The sequence below is a fragment of the Vidua chalybeata genome, chromosome 4 (genome assembly GCF_026979565.1).
Source record: "Vidua chalybeata isolate OUT-0048 chromosome 4, bVidCha1 merged haplotype, whole genome shotgun sequence".
Classification (NCBI taxonomy): domain Eukaryota; kingdom Metazoa; phylum Chordata; class Aves; order Passeriformes; family Viduidae; genus Vidua; species Vidua chalybeata.
Window position 1 is genome coordinate 55,571,197 of NC_071533.1, and position 13,295 is coordinate 55,584,491.

The 13,295-nt window shown below is 37.5% G+C and overlaps 1 protein-coding gene across 1 annotated transcript in view; it reads right to left on the reverse strand.

Annotated features, from left to right (window-relative positions):
- Positions 1-212: 212 nt before the first annotated feature.
- LOC128787479 (cytosolic beta-glucosidase-like) overlaps positions 213-13,295 on the reverse strand; it is an 89,568-nt gene continuing 76,485 nt past the window's right edge. The window contains 1 exon segment of the mRNA XM_053941642.1: positions 213-340. Within this exon segment, the coding sequence (XP_053797617.1) occupies positions 213-340 (128 nt within the window).

The window sequence follows — 13,295 nt, forward strand, 5'->3', positions numbered from 1 at the left end:
AAAATCAGTATTTGATTTGTTTGTTTGCTTGTCAATTCAACACCGTTCATTCATCTTCTATAAAATAAAATAACTTTCATGAAGAGGTAGTATGCTGATAAAAAAGAAATCTTTGAAAGGTAAGATTGATGTATGTTGTATCTGAGAGATAAACACACAAAGAGGATTCAAACACAAGGCTGTCTGACTGCATCTTGACTGCCCACCAGCTGTCACGGATGAAGAATATCAGCTTCTATCACTGAAGAAGAGGTGGCACTTCGCATCCTCTCCGCACTTCCCGAGTAACCAGGTATTGCCTTGTGGCTGAATGGCTCTGTAATGCTCTGTGGTGGGTGAACTGTGAAGGAAGGGTAAAATTTACCCCTTTGATTTTTGTCATTGTTTTCTGTCAGGGATATGTACAAAAATGATGAGAGAGATCCTTTGTTCCTTCCTACAGGGATTCTGCCACTCCAAAGTAATTGCAAGTGGCTGGTTGCTCTCTGTCAGGTAGTTGTTCATTTTTAAGGTTTTCAGAATTACAGATTTCAGCCCTATCCAAGGAACCATTTTTCCCTAAAAACGAAAGATGTTTCAGAAAGTAATAATTTTCACTGAATTTCTCTCTCACATCAGTAACACACTTGAGTGACTCCTCTAGAATAAATGGGTCACTTTAAGATTTGTCCACGACCAAGCACCCATTTGTGCTTACGCTTATTTATAATACTAAATGGATCCCTTCTTTAAACTGTTTCTAGGACAACACAATATTTTCAGGAAGAAAAGAGTGCCAGGTTCTTGTTCTACCTCCTGAAAACTAATCAAAGTCTTTTTCTCTGTTGCCACAGCCCCTGGCACTCACAATATGCTTCCACAGTTGGGCAGTTGTCGAGACGAAACCACTGTCTGGTGAGCGAACCGTGGCTGTCTCACAATTTACCTGCCCTTCTCCATCTGTCTCCCCTCACCAGCTGTGCTTGAGCCCTTCAGGCAGGGACAGAAGAATTGGATGCACATAAAGTATCTCTTCAGCGCAACCAGTATAAATAATTGTGTTGGGGTTCTCTAGAAGACAGAGAAAGAAGACAGATGCACTATTAAACTAACCTACATCAAAGGGAAAGAGCAGAAATGATCCTTGTATCCAGAAGTTAGAGAGTCAAAACTCTGTGTCCCTCCTTGGCTCCCACAAAACTGTATCAGGAGCCAAAGGGGACTGACAATTACAATTCCCTCATAGGTTTTTGTCCAGCTCTATAGAACTGTATTTCAGAGTCTTTGGCACTGACAGACTGACAAACACTAGGACTGTTATTTTTTAGACGTCAGCTACCAAATGGGTTTGAATACACATTTCCTTCAGCTTGTCTTCCTCCTAACCTCAAATATGGAGATGCTGCAAAGTTTAGTACATTTAAGATGACTACAGAGAGTGAGGAAAGGTAGCATTTGTCACAGATGATCACATTTGTTTTGCAAAAATAAGTTTATTGTACTTGGCATAGCAATAAGAAAGCCAGGCTAGCTGGCCAGTCAGCCCTAAGAAATAGTGAACAGCATCTGTTTAAGTCTCTGAAGTAACACAATTCATGCATGGCATTAGGTTATGTTGCATCATTTAACACAACATAAACCTCACTCACCTTTTCCTCCCTTTGCCACTTTCTTCCAGTTTATTCTCACTCCAACTGACTGCAAAAATGCATAACTGTCTTTGCTGCTTTAAAATTCCTGGGTTTTCCCCTCTAACTTTTTCAGCTAATATAATTTTTTTTGTATACTGCCTTTCTGGGAACCACTGAGCCCACATCCAAGTAGTGTTATCTCTCCCTTATGCATCTCATCATAAGACTTCCTTGTGGGTTTTTTTTTTTTTTTCTGAAGCCCTGTACAAAACTAAACTGTATTGTTATGTCTGAGACATTGTCATACAGGATGAGGCACAAATCATACTTGACCAAATTTAATGAAAGATTGCCATCAGGTGTCTAAATGTCTCACTTGCCTGTTTAGTTATGGCAAACAATAGTACTCAGAAACTTAACATATGTAACAATTTAACAGTTTTTTTGTTATCTGGACCTGCTTTGTGCAAGCTCTATTGAACTAATTTACAATAATGGGATTGAAAACACCCTAATTCAAATATAAAATAGATAGAACTATTTCTTATTTTTCTTGCTTCAGAATGATTGCTTCATTTAGAAATATTAATAATCTGATAACTGAGTCTCTTCATTATAACATAATGCTCAGTTGCATAGGGAGCTATTCTTTATTCAGTGGGTTACACTGCAGGGTATCATGGGGAGAGAAGATGTATTAGCCTGTATTCAGAGTTTATATGAAAAAAATGAAACTGCAGAATAATAGAATTGCATCTTTTATATAGTGCTGCTATTTGAAAACAGAAGGACAAGTTTTAAATGAGAAATTCTAATCAGTATCTGCTAGAAAAGTCACATGTGCATTTACCCATGTGCCCGTCAGCTTTGCCACATGGTTGGGGTATGTCAGCTAAGCAGTTCTTAATCACAATCATTCAAAACAGAGGGGCCACTAGAAATTGTTCTTGTCTATACAATTTTATGGCTTCTGTCACATGTTTCTCATACCCCAAATATTTTTCATTTATTTCAGAGAGAGAATCTGTGCTGCTAAACAGGTTTGAATATTATAGTTTATATGACAAACAAAGGCAGAGGTAAAATGATGAAAGGGATGAACAAAAAAAACCAGACCAACCACAAATATACTGGACTTAAGCACCTCCACATAGTGCATTTTCAGAGAATAGGGATGGTCTGCACTGAGGAATGTTGGATCCAGAGGTCTACACAGTAGACTCAGAACTACACAGGTATTGCAGATGTGAATAACAGAAATAGTAGCTGCATATAAGAAGCAGCCACTCACTGCTCTTCCAGAGTTAATTAGCTCTTCTCTTCAAATGAGCTAATTAGCCTGGGCACAGCCCGGCACCGACAGAACCATACCAGTCCTGGAGCTGACTCATTATCTGGCTTGATATCCTCTTCATTCATTTATGTGAATACTTGCACAGCTCTGAAGAAAAGTGTGCCTTGGTAGTTAGGTACCAGCTTCTGCACTAATTAGTGTCTGAACATTTTATGAAATGTGGAACAATTTCAAGAGGGAAAAAAAAAATCAATGTCTCAATGTTTAGTGGTTAGAACACTCACTTATAAGGAGGGAGGAAAGCAGATCAAAATCTTGTTTTCAGAAGCAAGTATAGGTAACACCCTTCTAGGTTCATTTCTTCATGATTAACAAAAATGCTCTCAAAAGATACAGAATCATAGGACCTAAAATAAAGATAGTTATGGGGGATTTGTTGTGGTTTTGTTGTTGTTGTTGTTGTTGTTGTTCAAAATGGTTGGTTCTTCCACTAAACCAAAATTCAATTACTAGCAGAGCCCTAATAGCAAATGCACATTATTGACTGCGCTTGAGGCCAACCACAATGAGCTACTGCCTGAGGGTTAAAGCCATTCCTGGGATTAGGTAATATTGCCTGAAGCCGATTGTAAGGAGCGCTTTAATACTTTTGAGCAATAGTTTGCTGCAATTTCCCTCAGACCCAGTCAGTGATTAATTAACCTTTTAGAATCTTCTGGGTTGATGGAAAGTTTGCTCTGGAAAGCTCCACAGATTGAAACATGAACCAAGATCATCTGCAATACCAGAATATACATGATCTTGGAAGACAAACCACAGTTTTCAATGCTTGTTAGGCTCTTGCTTCAGCCTGAGGGCAGTAATATCCCCTGTTTGTAGTCAAATGAGCTTATGTGACATTATCTCAAATACTAAGAAGGGTTTTTGCATGTATAAAACAACCACTTTATCTTAGAACAGCGATATCTTATCTCAACATATAATTATCTAAAACATGCCAGCTCAAATTCTACATGTTTTTAATCAACATAGGTATAAGAGGGTCAGAAAATAACTTCATGAGAGATACATAGAGTGGATACAAGAAGCCCAAATGAAGGAATGATCGTCCGTATTTCTACCCACCTCAAGTTGTGTGGATGTTTGGGTGCAGATTTATGCTGTGTCCAAGACAAGGAAAAATGTTTGTGAATTGTATGTGATCAACTGCATGCCTTCCAAATCCTAGGTTTATCCTGGTAAATAAGGTTTTGAGGAAAAACCAAACTCCAAGCATGTATTGGGAAAATAATTGTACTCCTTAATAAAAGCATCTTTAAAAGATTATCAGCTCAACAAGTGTCAAGAGTAAGTAAAACAACACAATCCTACCAGATGCCTGCTGACTGTCAGTAGCATGCTTATTGAAGATTTCAGCATTCCTAAATTCTGAAATGGCTGCAAGTTAAGAGACTGTATTAAATGCAGATCATTTCCGAATCCCTAACTCCAGCACTGCAGCAAGACGTTTCAATGATGACACAATGAGTTACAGTCTGCCAGCTTGGCACAGATTCAAAGTGGCAGCAGCTGAGGTGTGCTTTAAATATAGGGATTTTTTAAATTGGATTCAAAATCAATTAAAATCCCATCACAAACATAATTGTAGTAATAGAAATAATGAAATAATATCTTTTACAATAAACTATAAAACTGAAGAAGCTTACATAATTAATACTATCTATTGTAGATCGACCCATACCTTTCAATCACATACAACCTACATGTCAAGAGAATGCCTTTGGAAAGTACAGAATGCATTTTCAACAGGAGGTCAATGTGTATTTCATAGGATTCTGAGTAGGTATCTCTAGGTAGATTTGATTTCCCTCCCCTCCTCAAAGTTCCATATTAACCATTGCTTTTGGAGATTAAATGCCAGCATATCTATATTGTAAAACAATAAGACATGCAACATGATGGTCAGCAACTCAGTAAACCTACTGGCCACACATCACATTTTTGATCCCTGTAGGAGAAAATAATCAGCCAATTTTCTGCTGGTGCAAGGTCAGTGCATGTCTTAGACAATGAAATCACATACTTTTTTTTTATTGTGAATGTGCTTTAATTGCTTTCTGAGGGGAAAATAAGGGAGCAGGTAAAGAAAAAGCAAACCTCTCTTACACCAAATATCAAGATTAAATTTTTAGTTTATTTCATCATTAATTCCAGTTTTTCTGAGCTGTCAGACTTGTTTGGCCTCTTCTAGTAAAACCACCCCCATAGTTTTACGTGCTGGCATTCAGTTCTTACACAGCATGCTCTAGGCAAAGTTGGATTATTATCTGCTTATTTTTGTGGTCTTGTAGATCTTTATGCTGGTGTTTGTACTATGGTGAGGAAATTAATGACTCAACCATTTTCCAAAGAGATAAAATGAGAAAGACACATTTAAATACAACTCTTCAAATTTATAGTAAACTTAGCTTTTCAGTTTCTTCCTCACTAATCTTGTTTTATACAGCATTTTTTAAAACAATATTGCATTAGTAAAAGCTGCCAGTCACAATAAATTATCAAGTTTTCTTCTTTTAATATTTTGCAATGATGCTTTAAATACATATTCCTGTAAAGATTAGGCATATAATTTAATTGTCCTTGTATCAGATGAAAAAAACCATGATTCCCCACAGCAGCCTATTGACTCCTTCAACCTTGCCTCTTGAAACCTTACTGAACACAGAAGCTGATACTGCAGGTTTTATATTTATAATGATTAATTAATTCTGCACTAAGCAATGTTCCTGACTGCAAGAACAAAATCCACTTTAGAAAACATAAATGACAGCTTGCCTAAAATAATTAACACCAGTGCTGATAGAATTGGGATGTTCTTCCTCTGCTTTACACTAGCGTATTTGAGAGAATTTAATTACTAATATTTCTGACTAGCAGAAGAATTGCATTAAAAAAGCACTTGATGTGGCAGGATTGAAAGCTCATTCAAAATATGTTACAGAAATATAATGGGGATAGGATAAACCCTGGTTGAAAATGGAGATATAATTAACCCACAGCTAAACATACTAGACTATTTCTATTTTTTCAAGGAAAGCAGATCACATTAAAAATACCCTGCATGGAAGTATCATCTCATTTCTCTGCCAGTCAAACAGCCAGGTAGGGTTTGGCTGTGCAACACAGCAACCTTGAACCCTGCTATTTCTGTGCAGAATAAGTCAGATAAGGTCTGTCCTGGTAACAGGATGGTTCCACCAGTGAGCAAAGCATGCGTGGCTTCACAGCCTGGGAGGGACCATCCTTCCTCCATAGCTGCAGCTGGAGCTCTGTTCTCAGTTTTCATTAGGGATGGAGCTTTGCCTTTAGCATGCTGAATAATGTTGACCTACATGTTATTTTACATGGGGTCTTGAAACAGGCAACTCTTCCCTGGAAGGGGACAGTGGGTGCTTTCTGTGGGTGAAGTGGCCTTATCCACCAATTTTAGCATTGTGAAACTGCTTACAGAATTTATCAAGTTGTAAGCTCAAGTGACTGGTTCCTGTGATATAAACAAATGTAGCAAGAACACAGGAGATTGCTGTATTTCCCTTCAAATTCTGGAAAGATTACATGAAAATATTATGTGAAAATGCAAACTCTCAGCCAGAGAAACTAACATGAAGTTATTGTCACACAGTCTCACTCAAAGTTAGGACTCTGTGGGTAATAGGATGTGATTATGCCATCATGGCTTCCTCCTTGTTTATCTTTACCACATTACAACCTCCCTATTTCATATTTTATGGTTTAAAAATAGGAGGATGGGCAATGAAATTCCTGTGAGTCCATCATGGTCCTTTTGTACAAACCCATATGGGTGATCGTTAATCAGGACTGACGTACATTTCCACATTACCACATTTGTACCAAGGGGTAGTTGTTCCCTGAATGGAGCACAGGAACTGCAACATCAGAGGTACAAGGTTATGAACGTGTAAATACCTAAAGTACACCCAGTTCTTTTTTCTTAGATATTTTTCTTCCACAGTAGATGAAGGACCTGAGAGCTGAGGAAATCAGGTATTGTAGTGTATCCTTCCTGCCACTGGTAGATTTTTACCACAAATGTCATCCTTTCCTCTTTTATTGGTTAGGGCTATCACAGAAAATCACAGCATTACCAAGGGCCCAATTTTGGAAGGGAGAAAGTTCATAAAGAGTAAATGGGCAGCCAGCTGGCCTATTTTCCAAAATGTTCCATCTCCTCTAGTGGCTTGTAGGAATATGTTTTGCCTACACACAGCCTTGCTTAAAGGTGCAATTTTGTAAACTCATCCCTCTCACTTGTGAGTCGAAAAAGGGAGAACCAGAAGGTTTGATTTACTGAAACAAATGCAGGCAGATGTAAATTGTCTTTCTAAGGCAGGACATTCTCTACACCCTGGGTGGGATTCCTCCTAATGAGCAGTAGGAATTGGAAAGGGCATAAGAAGCAATCTGTAACCTCTCTTCAGCTATTCCTGCTTAATACTAATTATTACTTAATAATGCAAAGGCACTTGTATTTCCTTTTAAATGTTAAAATGCTGTAAAAGCATTAACTGTTTAATTCTCAGGACACCCTTAAGAGGTGGGCATATAAGTATCATCTCCATTCCATACTTCTTTCCATAATAAGGGAACAATTAAAATTAAATTGATCAGCTAACTTTATAGAGACCCTAATTCCTACAAATAGGAAATAATAGGCCTAAATGAGTATACTTCTGTGTGTTTAAAAGCAGTATTCATCAGATGGATTACAGCTGATTTTTCAATGTAATTAACTTTGTATCCAAAAATCAACTTTATTGGTTCACTTCTAGTATATTAAGCACCATAGGAGGGATGCCCCATTTTCTCTGGCAATAATCAGGTTCCCTTCAGCCTTGTAATTGATTCAAGCAGGAACCATATTATTGTCTAGTAAAACAGAGCATCCCTCCTATTATCCCTTAAGTAGCAGTCAGTGTGGGAAGAAAACAGTTACAATGATATATGAAGTTAAGACAGATGCCAACTAAATAGATATCTGAGTAAGCTAAAAAGAAAGAATTAAATAGTTTGAAAAATCAATAAAAGGTACTACTTCAGCTAACCACTGTGCATCTCATGAACTAAACTCTCATTATTGTTCATATCCTGACTGCCCCAATAACATTATACCCTGTACAAACATAGCAAGCCCAATGACCTCACAATCTAATTTGACAGCTTTCACTTCTTTCCCACAGTTTTTTGTAGTCTCTCTCCTGTATTCTTGCTGCACTTCCCTCTATTTTGAAGTCCCCAAATCATTATGCTAGTGTATCTATCCTACAGCCAAAGGATTAGAGAAGAAAATAACTGATTTCACTGCACCCTCTGTTACAGAGGCTCAGGTACCAAGTTCTGGCAAAAACAGCTTGATCAGTATAATTTACATCTTTTTGGGTTTAATTAAATTATAAGTGCATGGTGATGCTGATAAAAATACTGTAGTTCTGTTGGGAAATAAGCATAAAGGAAACACTACATTTCTGACAGGCAAACGGGTCTCTGAAGGATGATTGGTGTTCTGTGGAGCTAACAGAGCTTGGACTCAGCAAGAGGAATGGGGGAAATATGTCTCTTCTGGACGTGAATCTGGTAAGTGGCTCATTTTCAATACCTACAGTGGAGTCTCTGAAAATTGAATCTATAGCAGTGAGTGACTCCTTCAAGGATTTCCAGGACTACTCTAGGTTAGTATTGACAAAGGAAAGCAGGAACCTGACAAGTACTGTTTTAGACAAAACATAAGGATGCCTGTTTCTTAATAATGGAATGAACTCTTCTGAAATAAGGAGAGCCAGTACATGTTTCCAATTTTGAGTTTGTTCCTGATCAGGTTTGGGCAACAGACTCAGAAGAGAGGAGAGATAAGTGACCTGCCAGAGTTGCTCTGGTCAGTAGAGAAATCTGTGCTACATATTCTGGTACTGAGCTTGTGCTTGTGCATTGTGCAATTGTCACATCTTCACACAAGGGAAGTCATAAGCCTAAGTTATGTTTTGACATATGTATTGTCTAATTAGACCCCTGTGGCTTACAGGTTAAAATAATTCCATCTTTCTGGAGAACCTAGAAGCTCAGGTCGTTATTGGTGAACAACTCTCTATGGGATGTAACTGAAGCACACCACATCCCAAATGAGATAGTGCTGTCTGCACATGTAGTTCTCTTATGATGTGTTCTAGTAAGAAATAAAGCAAACAAACCCTCCCCTCCCAAGCCTTCAGCCAGCTCACACCACTTTACATGAAGAGAGGGCATCCCCCTGAGACACTCTGCTTACATCATGGGACAGGAGCTGGGGAAAGTAACCTTGTAACACCAGCCACTGCCAGACGTGAAACAGATTCTCCCCTTCCTGGGTGAAGAAAAGCAGATTAGGATAAGTCATCTGCAAAGTCAGTTGTCCCATTTCATTGTTTTGGAAAAGCAGGGGAAAACCCAGGGATAGACACTGCAGACAGCTGGGAAACACCAACTTCCTTCCCTGTCTGAGCTGGGGATGTGAATGTCTCTGTCCTAATTTGGATACAGCAGAAGGCTCTCAGTGCCAAAGCCCACAGCTCAGACCTTGTCATGCACAAGGTGTACATATACTTAATGCAACTTCTAGTGGAGAGGAGAGAGAAAAATACTCCCTTTTCAGCAGATTTGGCAACATTGCAGTTATACTTATTCTGATCTATCCCTGAGTAGCTATTATGCCTTTCTTTCTTCTTTGCCCCGTACAATCTCCTCATTGAAAGAAAAATCTATCATCTGTTCATTCTCAAAACAGACTTAAGAGCCATTATTTGTGGGAACCAGATGTTAATGATTCCAGGGCAGTTATTTTACTTTGCTAAATCTTAAGTAAGAGCATGACATGTAAAGTGGGGAGGAGGGAGGCCTGTTATTTTCTTGCAGCTAAATGTGATGCACTTGACTTTTGTAACTGCCCTCACTATTTGGCAGAGTTGCACATTTAGGAGGACATTTGAAATATTTTCAAACTTCCCTTTCACTCTCTCCAAGCCATCAGTTTAGCAGGAAATAATCAAAGGGAGGAGTTAAAAGACAATTGAATAATGCCAGTCCAGTTCATTACTGATTTGCAGCTTGCATAATTCAAATATAGCTACTAAATTTGCTTAACTCAATTCCTACTGTCTTCTCCTTTAGACATGGTATGATAGCTGCAGTCATGCAGCCTTCTAATTTCTTATTTATCCATGAGAGCAGGAATATCAAGTCCATTCCATTAGTCAAAAAGCTTTATTTAGGATAATTTGGCCCCAAAAGTTCAGATCAAGCAGATGCAGACAGCAGGGGGGATTGCAAACCTAAAGCCAAAAGACTATTCTTAAAGGAACATAAGGCATTATTATGGTTAATACAGCTAACATTTCCTTTTTGCTTTACAATACCAAACATAATAAATGCTCCCCAGGAGGGTTATTGACCAGGATAGAACATCAAGAACATTATCTCAGTCTTGTACCACAATTTAAGAATAAAGAATGATAGTTTATTTTACCTTTCATCTTTTCTGTGAAACAGAAGGCCAAATTCTTTCCCATTTAATTTCAGAAGAAGGAAGTCCTTTCCACCCTTTAGCTGAGATGCTTCTTAAAACCTTGATCATTATTCTAAGCAACTCCCTTTTATACTAGTTTTAAGGCATTATCTTACTGATTCTACCAAATCCTTTCATGGATTCTGCTCTTGAAAGGTTTGAGGTGATGTTGTTACTCCTAATAAAGCTGGATGTAAATATAAAGAAAAAATACAAATAACTCCTCAATGTTTTGATTTTTTAATTAAAAAGCTACATTTTATACATTTCTTTCTTTGGTCCTGCACTGCTCAATTTTTTCCAGATTAGTGATGAATGTTAATTCAAGCATGGAAAAGTTATTATTCCCACATACAAGTGAAAAGGTACTTGGATAACAAAGTGACAGTCAAACCCTTTTCATTGCATCATTTTCCTAGACTGGTCTGTGAAGAGTCTAACTGTGTAAAGTGGTACAAGGAGCATAATGACTGTTGTTTCTTTGTTTCATCTGTACAAAAGGTTCAGCCAAGAAATCAGTCCAGAAAAGCAGTCAGTATCAATGAGACATCGTCTTTCCAAAAAACTGATAGTTTTCTTTGTCAATGAGATTTAGGCAGGTATTTATTGAATATCATTATCTGCATCTCCCAAAGCATTTTGGTGTAGAAATACAGAAAGCTTTCCTGTACTTAGTTTCCCACATTTTCTGAATCCCTCTTTAATTTTCAATGTCTAAATTATTTGGGAGCTGTTTCTTTAGTGTTCAAAAGTGAATGTTGCCTGTTACCATATTTATAGCTTACCACAGCAGCATTAAGAGACAAGCTAATCATTTCAGGTATTCAGATAGTGTTTATGTCTGAAGGATGTGGGGACACCTGATCAGGTGGGATCATCTACTGAATATGACTGAAAGTATGCATGTGATTTCTTTTTTTTTCTTTTCCTGCTAAAATTAGGATTTTCTTCTGAAAGCAAGTTACTGGGATTCTTTTAAAATTTGTTTTTAAGGTGAATTTTTGAGCTTCAATGAATACCAGAAAGGACGCTATTTTGTCACTAACAATAAATCAAAACACCTTTTCCCCAGATAGTTCATCCTTGCTTTTTTTAATTGTGACTTCATCAATGACTGTCCTCTTACCCACAGTGGAAGCAATTAACCTGCTTTATGAATAAAGTCATTGGACTTGCAACTGAGAGATGTGGGCATCCAAGTAGTTGAAACAAAGTTAAAAGGTTCTGTCCTGGAAGCAAAGGAAGTGACCTGGAATCTAAGCTTAGCCTGCTGCATGTAAAATCCTAAGGAAAAAAGGTTGTGAGCTGGAAAAAAAGAGAATGAGCTTGTTTGGTACAAAGTGATGTGAAGTTTCAAGGGTCAAGGAAACTGCTGGTGTTTTCTCTCCATTCTTTAAGAACAGATGAGATGTGCATGGGGCTAAATAAAACAGATTATACAAAGAATATATTTGAGTTTTAGCACTGATTTCTTAGCTCAGCAAAAATAAACCAGAACACCACAAATCCATAAGAACTTGGAAATGGGTAAAAGGGAGCAAAATTATTGTAACCTATAATATTGTCTGCCCTCTTTTCACTGATGCAGCCAGAACCTAGCAAGCTTCAGACTCCATTTTACTAAAAGCTAGATTTAGAATCATAAAAATATATGGAATGCAGACTAAAATACAGTTAAGCAAGGCCATTGTAGTTTACTTGCCTTTGGTACATACTAACCTTACTATAAAGCACTGAAGTTTTATGAGATTTGACAGAATAAATAGATTTGTATCCGAGCATACCTCTTCTCTCCTTTCCTCTGAACCTCAATTAATGGCAAAGGCAGTTAAATGTAGAGGAGCTCATTAATCTGTCTGTATCTGGAGTGTCTTACACAGATACTATGCTAATCAATGCCTGCGAGGTAGTTAGCATTGTGCTTATGTAAGCAGCACTATACAGGCACAAAATCTACTGTTCTTTACTTGCACAGTGTTTGAACTAATATTTATTTAATTTTGTTTAATAGTGTCAGTAGGCAGTCAGAAACTGTTAGCCTTTTTTGTAGGAGGTGAGTAAATTGAAATCATAACACAATTAACTGAAGATCGTTTTACTCTGAAAATTCCTCACTCTGAATAGAGTTTAAATGCTGAAGAACATTTATGCAGGAAAAAAATATTGCGCTTTACCCCTGCTTCTGGTGTTGTGAGAAACCTATGTGAAGGAGACAAACTCTTACTGGTGCCTTTAACGTGGTTAAATGTTTTCTACCCTTCCAGTTTATAAGGCAGGAAATTGTAAGCACATTTTTCATGGCATCAAATAAATGCTGTACATCTTTAATTAGCAATGTCTATCAGTGTTGGGGGTAATGCAGACATAAATAAAAGCTACAAGTGCTGCTATGCATTCAGTATAAAGCAGAACATACATGTAAAGATTAATAAATGAAAGGAAATCAAAAAGTTTCTGTTGAGTGTCACAAACAGCTGCACTGAGATCAGCTACTCTTTCACTGAGGCATTAAACTCAAAGCATTACAAACATGACAAAAAAAAATGAAAGATTTTCATACAGAACTAAGTATTGTTCAGTGATAAAAAAAGCTTTCCTCATTCTTGGTTAAACAGAAGGGAAGCACCCTAACAGTAGTAAAGGTCCTTATCAGCAGAGAACAATAAAAAACTGATGGAGGGAAGTGATCTTTCTCATCTCAGAGGACTACTACAGTTGTTATATTATGCTTGTTGCAGATTATCTGTATGCAAGACTCTACAGTATCTTTCAGATTAAT